The 18,391-nt window shown below is 37.6% G+C and overlaps 1 protein-coding gene across 2 annotated transcripts; it reads left to right on the top strand.

Moving 5' to 3' along the window:
- Positions 1-514: 514 nt before the first annotated feature.
- LOC109179028 (E3 ubiquitin-protein ligase CHFR) lies at positions 515-7,682 on the top strand. 2 transcript variants are annotated; one of them, XM_019328597.1, is made up of 15 exons: positions 515-713; positions 1,573-1,717; positions 2,499-2,596; positions 3,645-3,703; positions 3,833-3,924; positions 4,010-4,133; positions 4,533-4,619; positions 4,856-4,946; positions 5,249-5,356; positions 5,885-5,985; positions 6,108-6,173; positions 6,268-6,355; positions 6,561-6,621; positions 6,718-6,781; positions 7,347-7,682. In XM_019328597.1, the coding sequence occupies exons 1-15, from the start codon at positions 650-652 to the stop codon at positions 7,476-7,478; spliced, it is 1,380 nt and encodes a 459-aa protein (XP_019184142.1). In that variant the 5' UTR covers positions 515-649; the 3' UTR covers positions 7,479-7,682. The 2 variants fall into 2 exon arrangements, with proteins under 2 accessions (XP_019184142.1, XP_019184143.1); XM_019328598.1 differs by lacking the exons at positions 2,499-2,596; positions 3,645-3,703; positions 3,833-3,924.
- The last annotated feature ends 10,709 nt before the right edge of the window (positions 7,683-18,391 follow it).

Below are 18,391 nucleotides of genomic sequence, written 5' to 3'. Positions count from 1 at the left end.
GTACATTATATTATATAATGTATATTCAGTACACAAATAATGTACATTTAGTATATTAAAATTGTACTTTTTGTTATGGTCCACACAATAATTTGTCAATCATTATTGCATGGATCATGGTCATACAATTGTGTGGACCATAAATAAAAAGTACATTTTTAGTATATTAAGGGTACATTATTTATGTACATAAAGTACATTTTTTTAAAGTACATTTCTAATATATTAGGGGTACACTATTTTATATAATGTACCTTCAATACAAAAATAATGTACCTTCAGTACACAAATAATGTAATCTTAATATATTAAAAATGTACCTATATTCATAGTCCACACAATTGTGTCCATGCAATAATTTGCCTTAATTTGCCTGGTTTTATTATATGGACTTTTAAAACTCTTTCAAAAAAAAAAAAAAATCCATATAATAAAACTCTTTTAGATCCGCTTCTCGGCCCATTTCGACAGTACGGGCCCCGCTGAATCCCCCGACGATTCCTTACGTTGCCGTTCTTTTTTCCTTCCAAGACAATCTTTCATTGTTCCATTTCCTTATTTTTATATGTATATACGTGGAATTTACGTAGATTGTCTCTAGTACGTTATTAACCCCTGCAGTTGCTACGCACGAACGCAAGAGGAAACCATGGAAATGGGGCAAAGCTCTGGCTCTAAGCCCTCCGGCGACGGCGTAGTCTGGGCCAAACTCAGTAAGCGCGTTATGTCTTTCTGTGTATCATGAACCTAAACAGATAAAAACGTTTGTATCTTTTATGATTTCTAGAACTGGGTTTTCTTTAACTCTTACTGCCTAGCATTATTCGGTTCATCCAGTTGCAGTGAGCCCTTCTTTGTAAAGAGATGGAAGAGAAAAATGAATTCCAATGTTATTCCATTGAGCCAAGGATTCTTGATTAGATAGTGCTTTTATTAATTGTGGTGTAATTTTCTTGCTGTGTTACTGGGTTTGATGAAAAGTTATCATCTTTTACTGACCCACATTGAATTCTAGCATGAATGATGCTCAAAATTATGATTGGTAAGTAATTCAATTGTTGTAATCGGATGAATATAGGTTACTCAATTGGAGTTTCGTGCTTGAATCTCAACTTCATACGTCAAGAAATAATTTTCGAAATTGTTATTACTATTCCATCAAAATTTTCATGTACTCCATTTCTAACAAATTCTTTGTGTGCGTGTGGTTGTGAGGAATTGGAGTAAGCATTGAATCAATCAAGCAAACCTAAACAAAAATCCTTGGGTGGAAAGGAAAAGGGATGTACTTAAGTGTACAATCACATCTTGCAATTATTTTGAAAATAAAAAGTAACAACTTTACAAGTGAAATCCTTGGTGTTTCTATTACTCTGTATATGTTTTTGGTTGCAATCAAAAAGTAAATTTTGGTTGTGAAATTCAATCCTTAGTCCTTTATCTGTCTATGCATATACTGACAAGTGAATTGTAGTCATGAAATTCAATCTTTTGTTGTTAATCTGTCTATGCATATATTGAAAAAAAGGAAGAAATTATCTGATGTAAATGCCCCGGTTGGCTTTTCTATAGTACCAATGGATTCAAGTTATTCAGAGATTGAGCTGAAGTTGAATGAGACTGTGATATGCTCAGAGGTGACCTCTTTGGAGAAACAGGCATGGTGCAAAATAACAAGAGGGGTGGATCTGGTTTCTGCCACAATACAAAATACGAGGTAGCATTATGTTTTTGAGTTCTTTGGTCCTATTCATTATCTAACTTGACATTGGTGATGAGAATGAAGTCCTATTCAGCTTTGTTGAATTAATGTAACTGATGACTGAAGAAGCCATATTTCATCAATATAAGTGTCTGCTAATTGTTAAACACTGTTGGATTCTACTGAAAATTATTTTATTCAAGATTTTTGTTATTTCACTGCCTAAAATTCAGTGGCAAACTTAAGAAGCATGCAGTATATGTATTTTCCTTTCCCTTGAATGTGGATTCTGAAAGCAATTAAAATGAGTACTTTCCTTGGGGGCATTGCAGCTCATTAGAAGTAATGGTCAAGTGATTGATATTGCATCTGCTAAGATTGATCTTTTGAATATGCATTTAAATGATTAGTTCAGGTAAACCTACAGGTTTGCATGTAAGAACTGATGTTTGATTTCGAGGATCATGCATTTATAATTAAATTCAAACATATCTCCTGCCTTAAAATTGACATAATGAGAGATCTTAAAATATGAATAGTTCTTTCTATGGTTTGTATGGTGTGTCTATAAAGCAACTTCAATTTTCCCATTTGACAAAGGCTAAGTGCTCAACAAATTCAATAATGCAACTTCATTTCATAGGCTCATAGCAGTATGTTAGTTGACTTAATGTTTGCCAGATATATCCATTTATGAACAGACATACAGTCACACACACACACACACACACACACATGATTTATGTATGTAGTTTTTTATAAGATTTCTATGTACTTATGATGTCTTCTAATGTAGTTCAAACACAATTCTTGTTGATGAGAAGGTTGTTCTGGATGATCAAACTGCTATAGTCAAGTGTGGCAGTGAAATTTCGCCTTGTCTTCAAACTGAGGGTAACGATTTATCAAAGTCATCTTTTTTTGTTTTATAAATTCTAATCTCTTCACAGGCAGTTGGACATACAATGTAGAGTTTCTTCCACTTTTGGTCCCTCAACTATAATGGCATATTTAGCATTTTCAGTTTTGATCCTCAACTTTCATTTGTTCCATTTTTAGTTGTCAACTTTTAAAAACATTTCGCTTTTAAACCAAAATAACCCAAACACCCTTCCATACAATAAGGTGGAGTTTGGTGAAATTTTCATATAGTGAGGGTATTTTGGTCATTTTGAACTAAAAGTGGAACAAATCAAAGTCCATGACCAAAAGTGAAAAACCCACTATAGTCAAGGGACCAAAAGTGGAATGAGCTCTACATTGTATATTTGCATATATCAATCTGTTATTGCAGAAATAACACTTACTAGACTTCTGGGGTGGATGATAAGTGTCACTTGGCCACTCAACCTCCATGATCTGGCCTATTTAGCCTGCCAACTAGTGTTAAGCAGTGTTGGTGAAGAGCATCCTAGAAAGATTTTTTGTTCCATCTTTATGCCTCTTATTGTTGTTTTTTGTTGTGGCTCTTAGCTGAAGGTTATGATACTCCATTATGTTTTGGTACCAAAAGACATGAATAGCATAAAGCCTAAATTCACATTACTTTTCTTCACAAGTTGTATAGATATTTAGTGGATTAATCATTAAGCAGGCTTTAATTATAAATGGAAAGAGTAGAAAAGGAAGACAAGGAAAAAACATTTAGTAGAAAAAGTTATTTGTGAATTGAAGCATCTCCTGGTTTGTCAACCCCCCACCCCCCACTCCCCTCACTTGCAGTTAAGAATGAACATTTTTTTGGGTACAAGTCATAGGGGATGGGGGTAGTGGGATTTGAACCCACATCTATAGCCTGGAAGAGGGTGCAACTTACCCCTAAGCTACACCCTGAACCCTAAGAATGAACTTTCTTGTGACACAGATATGTTGACTTTGTTATGATTGTATCAATGCCAAAATGGCTGACCTTGCCCTTCTTTTTGTTATCATTACTCATTAGGTTCTTTAAAGTACAAATTTGAGGTAATGCCTGTTGAGGAATCTTACAAACATCTAAAGGTAAATACCATCAGTGATATAGACAAATCAGAAACTTGCCCCCACACATTTTCTTTTATTTGTTTATTTATTTATTTATTTTTGGTGCACTATCAATGTTGAATGCCAATTTGTGGCTGGTTTTTATAGGTCTCTGTTGACGTAGAGCATGCCAAATGCAGCATTTGTTTAAACATTTGGCATGATGTTGTCACTGTTGCGCCTTGTCTTCATAATTTTTGGTTGGTTTTTCAATCTTTGTAGTCTTTATAATGCCATCCAAATTTTATGCATGATTATTTTGATAAAAAATTGTCTGTTCTTCAGCAATGGATGCTTTTCAGAGTGGCTAAGGAGATCTCAAGAGAAAAACTCAAGTGTAAAATGTCCTGAATGTAGAGCAGTTGTTCAATTTGTGGGAAAGAACCCCTTTTTGCATAACATTGAGGAGGTAATTTTTCTTCTGTTATTATGCTGGTTAGACATAATTCTTCTTTCCCCTTTATGTTTTGTAGTCTGGTGCTCATTTGATTCCTGTAATATCTATTTAGTAGTTCATCATAGATTGTGGACTCAAGTTGAAGTTCATGTTATATTAATTGTTTGTTTTGTAACGGTAATATTTTAGGGAGTGGTATATGTTTCAATCTATATGCTTCACAAAGTTCTTCCAACCAATGATGCCTTCTTATTTTTCCGATCCATTTCATGCACCATTCAATACTTTACCTGTTCTAGCACGATTTCTCTTCATTTAGACTTTCCTTTTTTTTTTTTTTTGTTTGTTTGTTTGTTTTTTTTTTTTTTTTTTTTTTTTTTTTAATAAAAAGAATATGCCATACTTTTTCAGAATATACTGGAAGCTGATCCCTCTCTGAAGCGTCCTAGTGAAGATATCAAACTTATAGATTCTTATGCCTCAATAAAATCACCACTTGTAAGTAGTACTCACTATTGTTTATGTCTTGAATATCCTACTTTTATGTTTTATGACCATCTGATATCCATCATTAATATATAAGAAGTAAAATTATATAAGGTTTAGTTATCAAAATAAATAAATAAAAATAAATAAATAATACATTAACAACAAAAGTACTTGGCATATTCAAGAACAAAATGTTAGTAACTAATAAAGTTCATTCATCATTAGTTACTAACCTCATTTTGCAGGTTCTTAACAGTGGAAAACGGTCTAAAAGGAAGAGGGCGCACTCTCCATCAGATGAGGCCAGTAGATGGGAGCTTCCATGCCGTCAATGTGGTAATTGGGTTTTCATGTGTCACTAGTCTAATGGAGTATTCCTTGATACAAACACGACACATTTAAGAAATGAATCAAAACCCTTAAAAATTCATACATGAACATGTTTACACAACATGACATGTATAAACTTGTTTTAACTAAAATGATTTATAAATATGTCGATCCCTTGACTGAGACAAGTTAAAGGCTGAGCCGTTGGGGGAACTTAGTGAGGGATTTAAATAACTATATCCCCATGACTAAGAATGCATATTTTACATTTTCATTTTAATATGCGGTGGTATGTTTGCAACTCTCAGGCACTGAATTTGGAGGGTTCCAATGTAACCAAAGCACAGTTCATTTACAGTGCCATGCATGTGGAGGGATGATGCCTTTGAGAACAAATATTAACATTCCACAACAATGTAATTCCATTTTGACCTCATTTGTGCTATATTTTTGTCTGCCAAGTTTCTTTTCCATTCTTTTCAACATGTTAGGTCTCTATAACTGTTTGATGGATAAATGTTCTTCTTGGCTTTACAATTAGTTTTAGAGAATTGAAATTATAAGTTTCTGACCTCATGTACCATGCCCCGCCTAAAGATTAATTGATTATTAGAAATCTTTAATTCTCTCATTTAACATCTGAGCTCTTTTCCATGTTAGTACTGAGAAAACTACTTTCTTGAAAAATATAGGTGTAGTAGTACATTTTTATTTTATAACTAGAACCGATTGTGGTTGTCATGCTTCTTTTTTTTTTTTTTTTTTTTTTTTAACTTGTGAAAGGCCTAATTTATGAAGAGATTAAGCAGTTTTAGTGCAGGACCATGTCATGTATTCAAAGATAGTTAAATTTATCATATTGGACACGATTGTTTTGAACTGTTCCTTTGCATTTTTAGAATGATTTATTTATTTATACTCTTTGAAACTGTCCTCTTTTTTAGGTATAGGATGTGATCGGGCATTCTGTGCTGCTTATTGGCATGCTCAGGGAGTTAATGGAAATGACTTGCACCCAATATGCAGTCCTGAAACTTTCAAACCCGTAAGACTTCCGAACTAATTTGATTTTCTTCTAAATGATCTTTTCTGGCTTCTAAATACTCCCAGTTTCTGTTTTAGCATCAAATTTTATGTTTGCTTCTTTATATATTTATCTTCTTGCAGATCACAGAACGTACAATCACTAGAATCCCATTATTGGCACATGAGAGGAATAGGCATGAACAGGAGGCAAGGACTTCTTTTTGATTGTCTGATTGATGGATTCCTATGACTGACTACTCAATGGTTTCTCACTCTCTTTGTGCATTTCTTCCTATAATAGATCACAGAAATATGTATCACAAAGATGGGTAGGTCATTGCAAGATGTTGTCTCTGACTGGATTTTGAAGTTGGATAATCGGGAAATAGGTGATACATTATTGTTGAAAACTTGATTATATTATTATACTAGTCTAATATTCGTGTTCATCTTATTCGTTTATTTGCTATTTTTGCTATGCCTTTTCTAGCTGTGCCATTCAGATCTGTATACCTAGCGTTCATTACTTGCTATGCGAACTGAAATGATGTGTTCCTAGTAAAATATTGTTTTGTTTTGTTTTGTTTTGTACAGACCGAACAAGGATGCCACTGAATCATGCTGAGATGATAACTGCTCGTACACGTTGTTGTAGGTTAGTTTACTAACCCCTTTACCTTGTAACGTTATATTCTAAGCTGTTCATTATAAAAATGATCTTCTGCTGGTTGGTTGGTTTTCTGTACTGCAGTGAGTGCTATGACAAGATAGTCTCGTTTCTCTTGTACTGGTTTAGGGTCACGATGCCAAAGCACGTAAGTTTCTCTTTCATTGTTGACCGACTTGTATACTTGTTGATTTGATCCCAGCATTGCTTACATATATATTCGGAAGGGTAAATAGACAAAATTTAATCTCTTCCGATGCGTATAACATGTATTTGTCAACAACTCAATTCCTCCTCGACCATATCTTCTCGTCATGGCGTCCGTCCATTCTTGTACCCTGGTGTTTTTGTTGAAAAATAAAGTGTTAGGTATATCTATAGGGTTAGGGTTGTGTTTGTTTATGAATAGATGTTAGTTATGGGTAGTTACTTACAGTTATGTGTTTGAATATATATATGTACTATGTTTCTTTGTTTGAAACACAGATAATACTAATGTATTTTAGTCTTATAATACATTTTCTATTCTTTGATTCTTCATCATTGCTTCTGCCTAACTAGGTGTTATTCTCCCCCCGCCAGGCTATTCCATCTTCCAAATTCAACAGTTTTCACCTATCAACTGTTATTGTTGCCATAATTTCCTATGGTAATGTACATTTGTTTAGGACTTAACAAACATTGGTTTGCACTAACTATATATGTACTTTCAGTGTCTACCGGCAGAAGGATCTCAGAGGGAAGACTGCTGGTACGGTTATGCGTGTAGGACGCAGCACCATAATGAAGAACATGCTCGCAAGAGAAACCATGTCTGTCGTCCAACAAGGGGCAGCCAGATGTAGGATGGATGATTCCCTTTAGTTTCAAGATTTTACCGAATTGAAAAGGGAATTGATTTGTACATAATCTTGTCATGCGCCTTATTATCTTTTGGGTTTTGGAATGCTATCATCTCTTTCTGATCTCATCGGATAGAACAACTAGAAATTAGATTTGGAACCTTTTTAGTTCAGCTCGGTTTATATGTGAAAATGTTACTTGTACCATTTTTTTTTTCATTGAGCTTTACTATTTGATGTGGTTAAGTTATATATATATATATATATATATATATATATATATATATATATATATATATATATATATAAATTAGGCTTAGCCGCTTAGGCTCTAGTGCGGTGAGGGCTGTAGGTGAAACATGCGGTTGAATCTCAGTCATAGATTAACACCTTAAAAAAATTTGACACCTTAAGTTTTAATAACTATTCACATTAAGCACGCAAATCACGCACTTTAAGCAAAAAAATTACGCGTCTTAAGTTTCAACAATTATTCACATTAAGCACACAAATCACGTACCTTAAGTACAAAAATTATGCACTTTAAGAAGGAAAATCATGTAACTTAAAATTGACCTAGATGCAAAAATTATCAATGTGCTCTGGAAGGCTCAACAATATGCACTTTGAAGGCACAACAATGTGTTTGGGAAGACACAATAATGTGTTTAGGAAGACACAACAACAATGTGCTATGGAAGGCTTAAAATTGTGCTCTTTAAGGCAAATCTATGTGCACTGGATAGCATCAGTGTGCTATGGAAGACTCAATATTGTGCCCCGCAAGAAAGAAAAAAATGCAAAAGGAAGACAAAAAAAAGAAAAAAAAAAAGAAAATAAAAAATATAACTTATCTACACAAAACACCATAGTGCCACCACTTTTTTTTTTAAAAAAAAAATATCTCAATTTTTTACCCTTGATCTAGAATAAATCAACGGATGAAATTAAACACTATTTTTTACTTAAGCAAGTGTACTCATTTAGAGTTGCTCTTTTTTTAAAAAAATTAAAAAGGCTTATAGATAATTGGAGTACGTTGCTCCATTTTCTTAAAACCCAAAAAGTTATCAAATCAACTATTTAACCAATTTGAGTGGATTACTCGTTATATATATTCTTACTTTTACATTATATTAACGGAATAAGGTTCAAATTGGCCACTGAACGTAACCTGAAAATACCATTAGGCCACTGAACGAAAAAAAAAAAGTGCAATTAGGCCACTGAACACTCCAAAAATGTGCAATTTCACATGATAGCAGGTTACCCTCAATTTTAGCAGGTTATCTGCTTACGTGGCAGCTGAGTTGGCATTTTTAATAAATTTTAATTAATTTTTAATAAATTTTAATAATAACTTTTTATTAAAAAAAAATAAAAACGACTTTATTTTATTTTTTATTTAATTTTTTCCAATTTTTTATAAAATTTATTATTAAAATTAATTATTAAAAATTATTTAAAAATTATTAAAAATGCTAACTAAGCTGCCACGTAAGCAGGTAACCGGCTAAAATTGATGGTAACCTGTTATCCGGTAAAAATTGCATACGTTTGGAGAGTTCAGTGGCCTAATTACACATTTTTTGAGTGTTCAATGGCCTAATTGCACTTTTTTTTTCGTCTAGTGGCCTAATTGCATTTTCAGGTTACGTTCAGTGGCCAATTTGAACCTTATTCCTATATTAACATGACATGCAATGCTCTAATTGATGAAAAAAATGTTTTAAAATTATTTCTATGTTAACTTAACAACACATGGCAAAGTACATGTCATCAAGCAAGCATCGAACCCTAAATTGCCACAATAAGATGTGGTCAACTCTAGTCATTTTCAAATGTCCATTTCAATTATTAATATTATTAACATCCACAAAAGTCTTAGAATCCCATAATGCTGCCGCTCTATGTAATCCCATCTTAACACTTACACTGAACCTAATTAATCCAACCCAACCTTTGCCTCCCATCCCATGTCACCATTGCTAAGTTATACTGCCTTCTAGAAGGTCTGGGTTTAAGGTTTTAATAATGGTGAAAACAACCCTTTTGCAATTGGGTTACCTACCCATAGCTGCCCATGAATTGCTGTAGTACATATAATCAATTCATCTTTAGGGGTTTTTTTTTTTTTTTTTAATTTTTTTATTATATATATATATATATATATATATATATATATATATATATATATATATATATAGGGGAAGCTTCAAGTAGGAACCCTTTGTTAGATAGGAACCTAGGAACTAATCCTAGCCATATAAATTTGCTTAATCAATGGTCTAGATAATTTAACAATTTTATTTACTTCTTAGAATAACAATCATATAGGAACCCATTGTTAGATAGGAACGTAAGAACTAATCTAAGCCGTTTATTTAAATTAATCCACGGTGTATGTTTTATTATTTTTAAAATTGTGTTTTACGGTGGATTGGGTTTAATTTGGGCGGGTAAGGGTAGTATGGTCATGTCATAGGCGCGTGAAGGGTTTTATTATTTTTTCCCTTTTATTTCGCATTGGAGAGTCCGTACAGCGCAGAAGTTGGACAGCTCTACAGAGACGTTCGAAGCTCTCCAGAGAAGGTCGAAGGTCTCCGTATTCCTCCACAGCGTCGCTGCTCCGATTGAAGTCCGTTTGTGATGGCTCGCACCGTGACTCGAAACCCTATGCGCCCACGGCCGGCGGCGAGGTCGGCCGCTGCTACGTCGCCTGCGGCGGTTGGAGTCCCGGCTGAGACTGCCGGCACCGTGGGTCGGAACCCCAAGCGTCCACGGCCGGCGGCCAAGTCGGCCGCTGTTCCAGGTCGGTTTTTGCCCCTTTTTTTCATTTTTTTTATATATAAATTTCGGATATATGATTTGGGTCTTTGTTTGCATTGTTTTGATATATATGAGTTTTGGCTTCTTTGTTATTTGATTTTGGGGTTGTTGCTTTACCGGTGTAGTTTTTTTTTTTTTTTTTTTTTTTTTTTTTTTTTTTTGGGTTTCGGGGGTTGGTTGGGTGGTTGTGCCGATGGGTGGGGTGGCAGTGGGGGGGGGGGGGTCTTGGTTGGGGGTTTTGGCTATACTGTGGTGTGTTGGTTGAGGGTTTTGGTTAGACTGTGGTGTGTTTTGGTGGGGCGGGGATGCCATTGATGAATGGTCTGCTCCTTGATTTTTTTTTTTTTTTTTTTTTTTTTGTTGTTAATTGAAATGTAGAGGAGAGCCATGACCCACCATGAGGTAGTAAACTTCCTTTTCAAACAGCCCCCTGTAGTTTGTGTTTTAAAGAACTGAAAGTCATGCCTGCAAGACACATAGAAAGTAGAAGAAAATTAAACGGTTTTGAGTCCAAGTAGATAAAACAATGTTAAATAACATATCACAGGGAGGTTCTTACATCATATATCTCTGTGGTTGTGTGCTGGCAGGTTTTGTTTATGTGTTTTTTGGGTGTGTGTATTTTAGTACTACTGTGGGTGCCCTTATGTTATGTTGGAGGTTGGCTGCTCCTGCTGTGTGCCTTTGTTGTCTCTATTGTGTGAATTTATAGTAATACTGTATGGAATTAAGTCGATTCCATTATTTGTCCTTGGTGTGCAGTGGTGTGTGTATTGTTAATGGATTTTGTAAGTGTGCCGGTGTGTTCTTACGTGTGTGCATTTAAGTGGTTGATTTGGGTGTGTGTATTTTAGTACTATCGTGGGTGCCCTTATGTTGTCTTGGAGGTTGGCTGCTCCTACTGTGTGGCTTGTGGTCTCTGTTGTGTGCATTTATAGTAATATTGTATGGAATTTAGTCGATTACATTATTTGTCCTTGGTGTGCAGTGGTGGGTGTATTGTTAATGGGTTTTGTAAGTGTGCCGGTGTGTTCTTACGTGTGTGCATTTCAATGGTTGATTTGGGTGTGTGTATTTTAGTACTACCGTGGGTGCCTTTATGTTGTCTTGGAGGGTGGCTGCTCCCGCTGTGTGTTTTTTTGGTCTCTGTTGTGTGAATTTATAGTAATACTGTATGGAATGTAGTCGATTAGATTATTTGTCCTTGGCATGTAGTGGTGGGTGTATTGTTAATGGATTTTGTAAGTGTGCCGGTGTGTTCTTACGTGTGTGCCTTTCAGTGTTTGATTTGGGTGTGTGTATTTTAGTACTATTGTGGGTGCCCTTGTGTTGTCTTGGAGGGTGGCTGCTCCCGCTCTGTGCCTTTGTGGTCTCTGTTGTGTGCATTTTGAGTTATACTGTATGGAATTTAGTCTATTAGATTATTTGTCCTTGGTGTGCAGTGGTTGGTGTAATGGTAATGGATTTTGTAAGTGTGCCGGTGTGTTCTTACATGTGTGCCTTTTAGTGTTTGATATGGTGTATTTTGTTTTTCCCAGAGGAACAGCCTGAGGTTGAGGCACCTGTGCTGGAGGATGATGATGTTGATGTGTCGGAGTATGAGCTGACTCCAGCGGAGGCTGCTCGGTTCCCGAGTTTGAAAACTAGGTGCTCTGCACGCATACTTGTTAAGGCTCGTAGAAAGTTCTCACGCCGGCAGCGTAGCGCAGTGTGTGATTTGGGGTTTGGGAAGTTGTTAGAGTTGGAGGTTATGGAGACTCCTGGACGGATGGGTCGTTGGCTGCTGGAGAATTTCGACCCTGGTACGATGTCCTTGCGTTTGGGGAATGGTGTGTCGGTGCCTATTCGTGAGGAGGATGTAGAGGCGATGCTTGGGCTTCCTTCAACTGTTTTGTTAATGATTTGGGATGAGAAGCATGCTTCGAGTATCTCTTTTTGGACATCATAGAACACATCAATTGTATATGTTGTAGCAGCTTGACGCTCTAGCAATAAAGTTGTCTTCAACTCTGGGAATTTGTCCTCACAATCTGCGTTTAGCCTTGTTTGGGTGTGGCGTTGTTTGTCTATTGCTTTCTCAAACTTTATGAAGAAGTCCGTTAAACTTAGATGTGCGGAAGTGCAGCTGTTGAAGACGTTGTTCTCTGACTCCGACCTTGAGGTTGTTTTCATTAAGCCACCCATGAACATGTCGTTAAAGAATGCTGGTATACAATATTCACGTATCTCAAACAAGTGGGTAAACCATCTGTGGTCAACCAGTTCATGTTTTTCCATTACTGTTTGCCATGCTGCTTCAAACTCACTAATTGTTTGCGTCTCATTCCAGACCACACTATTTAGGCTTCTTAAGAAATCTTCGTTCCTTGCTAATGTAGGCCCTACCTTTTCGCAAACCTTTGTCATGATGTGCCACATGCAGTATCTGTGGCGTGTTGTATCAAAAACACGCGATATTGCCACTCTCATTGCAGGATCTTGGTCGGTAACTGTGCACGCGGGTACTTTACCCATTGCCTTTTTGAAGTGTTCGAGCAGCCAGGTGTAGGAGTCCATATCTTCTTTGGCAATTAAGCCCGCTGCGAATGTCACACTCTTCTTGTGGTGATCCACCCCGGTGAATGGCACAAACACCAGCTTGTACCTGTAGTCATCACATGGTGTATAAAAATTTAATGGTTAGTTACTAAGTGGGGGTGGGGACAACCACTATGCAAAAAAAGTGTGTTCATGCTGACCCGTAGGAAATTGATAGGCACAACAGAACATTCTTATTCGTGTACTGTGAGACGTAGTGCGTTATGGGCATTAGCTGTGTGCACCTGCCTTTAATGGTCAGGTGCACGAACGTTTATGGGCATATGTGCACACAGTACACACTCAAATGGTTGTAACAGCAAACGGATTCTGTCGCACTAGTTACCCTTTGGGGTTAAATGTAAATATAGAAGCATAGTAAGTTGAGTGGTTCACTAAGCCACCATGTTGTATGTCACAGTATGGCACGAACGTGCATTGCTTTGGTTTTTAGGTTTCCGCACAGTGTTAAACAGAAAGGCGTAGCAAAACTAGCTGGTTAGCTTACTGGGTCGCTGTGTGCACTTCTAGCCTCTGGGGGTGTGCACATCTGGCCCCGACTCTGTGCCCGATGGGGTCAGACTGAGTGCCCCACTCAGCAGGGTCATGCCCAGTCTCCATGTTCTATTGTAGTGCAGACAGCAATCACCCTAAATGGGAGTGCACCCCAAGTAGTCCTGCCACATTGGAGACCATTTGTGGTGCCGGGGCAACCATTCGCACTAATTCTGTGCACTCACTTTGTAACATCATCCGTGAACATTGGTCTATGAGAGCATAAATGTAGGTGTAGGGTGTGGTATGTACCTGTTTGTACTGTATGTGGCGTCGAAGGAAATCGCCGAATAGTTTGAAACTGTGGCGAGCTTGTGGGTCTGCCCAAAATATTCGACACAGTTGGTCAAGCTCATTAACATCGTGGGCAAAATAGAAGTCGGTGGACACATCTTTCTTTGCCATGTACTTGTCAATCACTAATTGGGCATCTGCGCCTTCTATGTAAGCCATTATATCTCTTCTGTAATTCCCGAAGTCTGTTACTGTAGCTCCAACATTCTCAAACCCTCCAACCATCTCTTCATATAGTGTAAATGATTTGGTGTACCCGATATTTGCCTTGGCACAATTGATGATGAAGTTTTGGTGCCCAAGGTCTAGCTTCCGGTTTGCCTTCATGAAGGGCCTAGAAACTGCAGTGCACAACAAGTGGGTGTGGCGCTCCTCAATTGCCGATACCTCATAACCATTTCCGTCCTTTACTCTCTTAAATATTATTTTAGCGTTGCACCCCACCCTATTCGTGACACGGCGCCTTTTAGTTGGGGCATTGTCTTCGGCTGATAGCACCCCTACCCCGTCCCCTTGGCCGGTAGGGAGTTTGAAGCCAGAACGTGAACACAACACATACTTCCACGTGATTTGCCCTTGCCAATCCCTTTTTTCGGAAGCGCGCCGCACATCAAACCCAGTAGTAGTGGCATAAGCTTTGTAGAACTCAATTCCTCCCTCCAAAGTAGTGAACACTTGTCCCTCAAAAGGCGTTTTGGCCGCTTCTCACTGTGGGGTCCAGTACTTTGTTGATCCGGGGGAGATGTTCATCAAACACACAGTTGGTTTCCCTGTTAAGCCGTCTTCACCTGTCAAGGGGTGCAAATTTGTTAGTTCAATATGTATTGGACTTGTGTGGCACTCAGGTTATAACCAAAGTGCACGGTCACTGGGTTTGACCACCCTGTTGGCACAGTAATGGGACCGTAGGTGCACCGTCCGCCTCACGTGCGGCCCGACTACGGGGATTATGCCATGAGCAGAAGTTACTATCACTACTCTGACATTGTGGCTAAGTCTGTGCCCTTATGGGCGGATTGGTGTGCACATAATGCTACATGTGGGTTCGTCTGTGCACTACCTCTTAATTGTGGGTGCACATAGCTGCGTATGCCTAGGGCAGTGTGTGCCCCACAGCGGTTCGGGTGATGCCCATTAGGTGTTCAAACCCAGTAGGGCAAGACATGCACATCACTGTTTCCGCTTGCAACCGCACACAGTGCCATTGCATTTAATGTGATGCCTGAGTGTATGCGTAAACAATCCATTACCATTCCACACCCCCCAATTTAAGTTGCATACAAAATCATGTGTACATATTCATAGATTGCACTTACTGTTGTTGTATTCTGTTGCCATCTTTCCTACCGTCGAATATCACTTGGTCCGCTGCTTTAGATGCTTCCCGCTGCACTTGGCCGGCCGGAATTCGCAAAGAGTTATCGGAGAGTTTTCAGGAGCAGTGTTGTTGTGGCGTGATTTGTAGACAAATTAGAGTCCTTGAGCGTTGCATCTCCTACATTATTGGGATGATATGAATTTAATATTAATTATCAATTGTTTGGTGTTGAAAATTACCCTAATATCCTTTTTAATTATTTCTATTAATGGTCTCCTTATTAATGTTTAATCAATCTAACCCATTGATTAGATGGGATTCAAAGGCCTGGATTAGTTCTTACGTTCCTACCTTAAGATGGTTCTCACCTGAAGCTCACCCTAGGGGAAGCTTCAAGTAGGAACCCTTTGTTAGATAGGAACCTAGGAACTAATCCTAGCCATATAAATTTGCTTAATCAATGGTCTAGATAATTTAACAATTTTATTTACTTCTTACACATAATTAAATAAAAAGGATATTAGTGTAATTTAATTCAACTACCAATTAAAATAAAATATTATATTTGGATTATTTCCTTGATTTTAGGATGACAAGATAAGGAAGGACTCATGGTTGGATCTGCATTCCATTTGTTTACGACAGGGGAAGAAGCACATACTTTCGGCGTCCGTACGACCTCGGAGAGAAACGCATGCCACCGTTCATCGGTGGCTGCTACAGAACGATGGCAAGCGGCGAAAACCCAGGCAACATTAAAAATTTTCCTTATATACCTGGGCGTATGTCCAATTTGGATTTATTTGAATACATCCATTCGTGTTGCTCCATGGAAGCCTACTGTAGACATTGTTAGTTGGTTGGGAATGTTGAACAAGAGTGTTCTGTACATTTGGGTGGGTACATATAATGGTTCCGTCATTTTTTGAAAACGCAACGTTACGGCACACACCGAATCACGCAAGTGCACAACATTGTCTTATTAGAATCTGATTTTCCTGTGAGTTTCCTAAATACATTGTGACAATATGGTTGGTGGGCAGTACGACAAAAACATCACTAATTCATCACAAGTTAATCCTACATATTTGGGCGCACACTGTGTTACTCAAGTGCACACTCAAATGTTTTCCGTCTTGTCATACACACACTAATTCATCATACAATGACACATACTACCTTACCCAAGTGCACACACTATACCCACCTGGGTTGTGTGCACCCATGACTTCAAGTAAGTGCACACACGGGGTAATGAATGTGTCACAACGGCCATACGAACCGTATGTAGATGCACACATCCATTCTCTGAAGTTGTGATTTCCGCATAACTTATGGTGATGTTAAAGATATCGTTGTGCACATAGGTAAAACTGCGTGTGCCATAACGTACAAAAAGAGAATTTGGATGAATAGATAGTGAAAGAGGTGTTGTGTATATTGGTTATACCGTGTGTGCCATACTGCATTGTGTGTGCCAATTCGAGCAATATATAGTAGTCGTTGGTGTGCACTGGGGGCTCACGTGTGTGCCATAATGTCCATAATTAATTTATGGACAATAAAGCGTACAAGAAGGTGGTGTCCACCTGAGTTACACCATCTGTGTCATATTGTGAAGCGTTATTGTGTCCATGAATTGATGTGCACTTAGGTTGATCTGTGCGTGCCAATGTGTGCTAAAATTCTAGTACGTTGAATCACCGAAAATCAGGTTCAGGTTATACACTTCTATGTGCACTATCCTTAAAATGTTTGTGCCATAACGTAGAGTTTGTGTGTGCGCGTAATTGCAAGGTGTGTGCCAAAATGCATTGTGTGAGCCAAAATGTGGAAATGTATTAATAGAATGTAACCGTGGAATCCAGATTTACAGTATTAATAGAATGTAGCTCTTAGGTTGAATTGTGAGTGCCATAATGTTCTATAAAATCGATACTTTGAATCCGCGTGTCGTAGGGTCATATTAAAGATATCATTGTGCACATCGGTAAAACTGTGTGTGCCATAACGTACAGAAAGAGTATTTGGATGAATAGAGAGGGAACACGAGTTGTTATGTAGAGTGGTTATACTGTGTGTGCCAAACTGCATTGTGTGTGCCAATTTGTGCAATAATATCCGTTTTTGTAAGCACTTGTACTACGTAGTGTGTGTCATCTCGTGCAATAACACTGCAAAAAAAGAATTCATGAATACTTTTTTATTTTATTTTAAGGAGTATGGTATAGACACGGCTTAAAATGTGTATGCCACAACGTGTACGCAGATAAATAGAGAATACAGAAGATGATGCCCACTTATATTGATCTGTGTGCGAGATCGCATTATGTGTGTCACCATGAGCTAGAATACCGAAAAATTGCAACATCATAATCCATGATAATATGACAGCCTAAGTTGTGCACTGGAATTGTGTTAACGTTGTGTGCAACATTACAACAAAGCGTTATTAAGAAAAAAATTGGGCCAAAAAAAGGGTATAAACCAACCAAGGATTCGTTATCAAATACCATAATCAGAATTCATGAATGTACCCAAGAGTAATAAATTAAACTACTGATCAACTAGCTAGAATGAGCACACGTAGCTAGATTTGTTATAGGGCGGCATGATATTAAACTGCGCTACGAATGTTGTTGGAATGGTGGACGTTAATATCTGCCGACAAAATCTGACGCATATAAGACATCCTCAACAAATCAAGGCCCCTAGTATCACCCTTTTGCAAGCCACAATCCCATGCATTAGGAAACAACCGGACAATCGGTTTGGATGGATTGAAATCTGTATGTCTATCTTCAAGATTACCAGTGGTGGCAATTGGCGGAACTGGCATCTCAAACATGGAGGCTGTAATGGCATTAAGAATCTTAAATTTGAAAGGCATTGATGTTATATATGCTTTATTTAACAAGGAATGCATTGCTACGGAAACCAGAAAGTTGCATACGGTGCTGGTTGAGTCGGGCGCAATAGTAAACTACATGCTAGAAGTGGACACAATAAGAAACCTTGCCATTTGAATTTCATATTTTTCCTGCAATCCAATCTAAACATTTTTCTTCACTTGGGGTAGTATTCAAGAGCTAAAACAGACCATTGGGTATGTCTTTTTCGATGGTTGCAACAAATATTTATTTAACATAATTATAATTTTAAGTTGATAAACAACGAACACAGCCGCCGAACAAACACAATGCAAACTCCACACAACTACACACCCACACCCAATAATAGACGAACACCAAAAATAGAACGATAAAAAAAAAGTACAAAAAAAAATAAAAAATAAAAAATAAAAAATAAATAACCCGAGCTTGAACGGACGCTCTCAGGCAGT

This window comes from Ipomoea nil, unplaced genomic scaffold, assembly GCF_001879475.1.
Source record: "Ipomoea nil cultivar Tokyo-kokei standard unplaced genomic scaffold, Asagao_1.1 scaffold0876, whole genome shotgun sequence".
Classification (NCBI taxonomy): domain Eukaryota; kingdom Viridiplantae; phylum Streptophyta; class Magnoliopsida; order Solanales; family Convolvulaceae; genus Ipomoea; species Ipomoea nil.
Note: the sequence above shows the minus strand (reverse complement) of the source record. Positions and strands in the feature narration are given on the sequence as shown.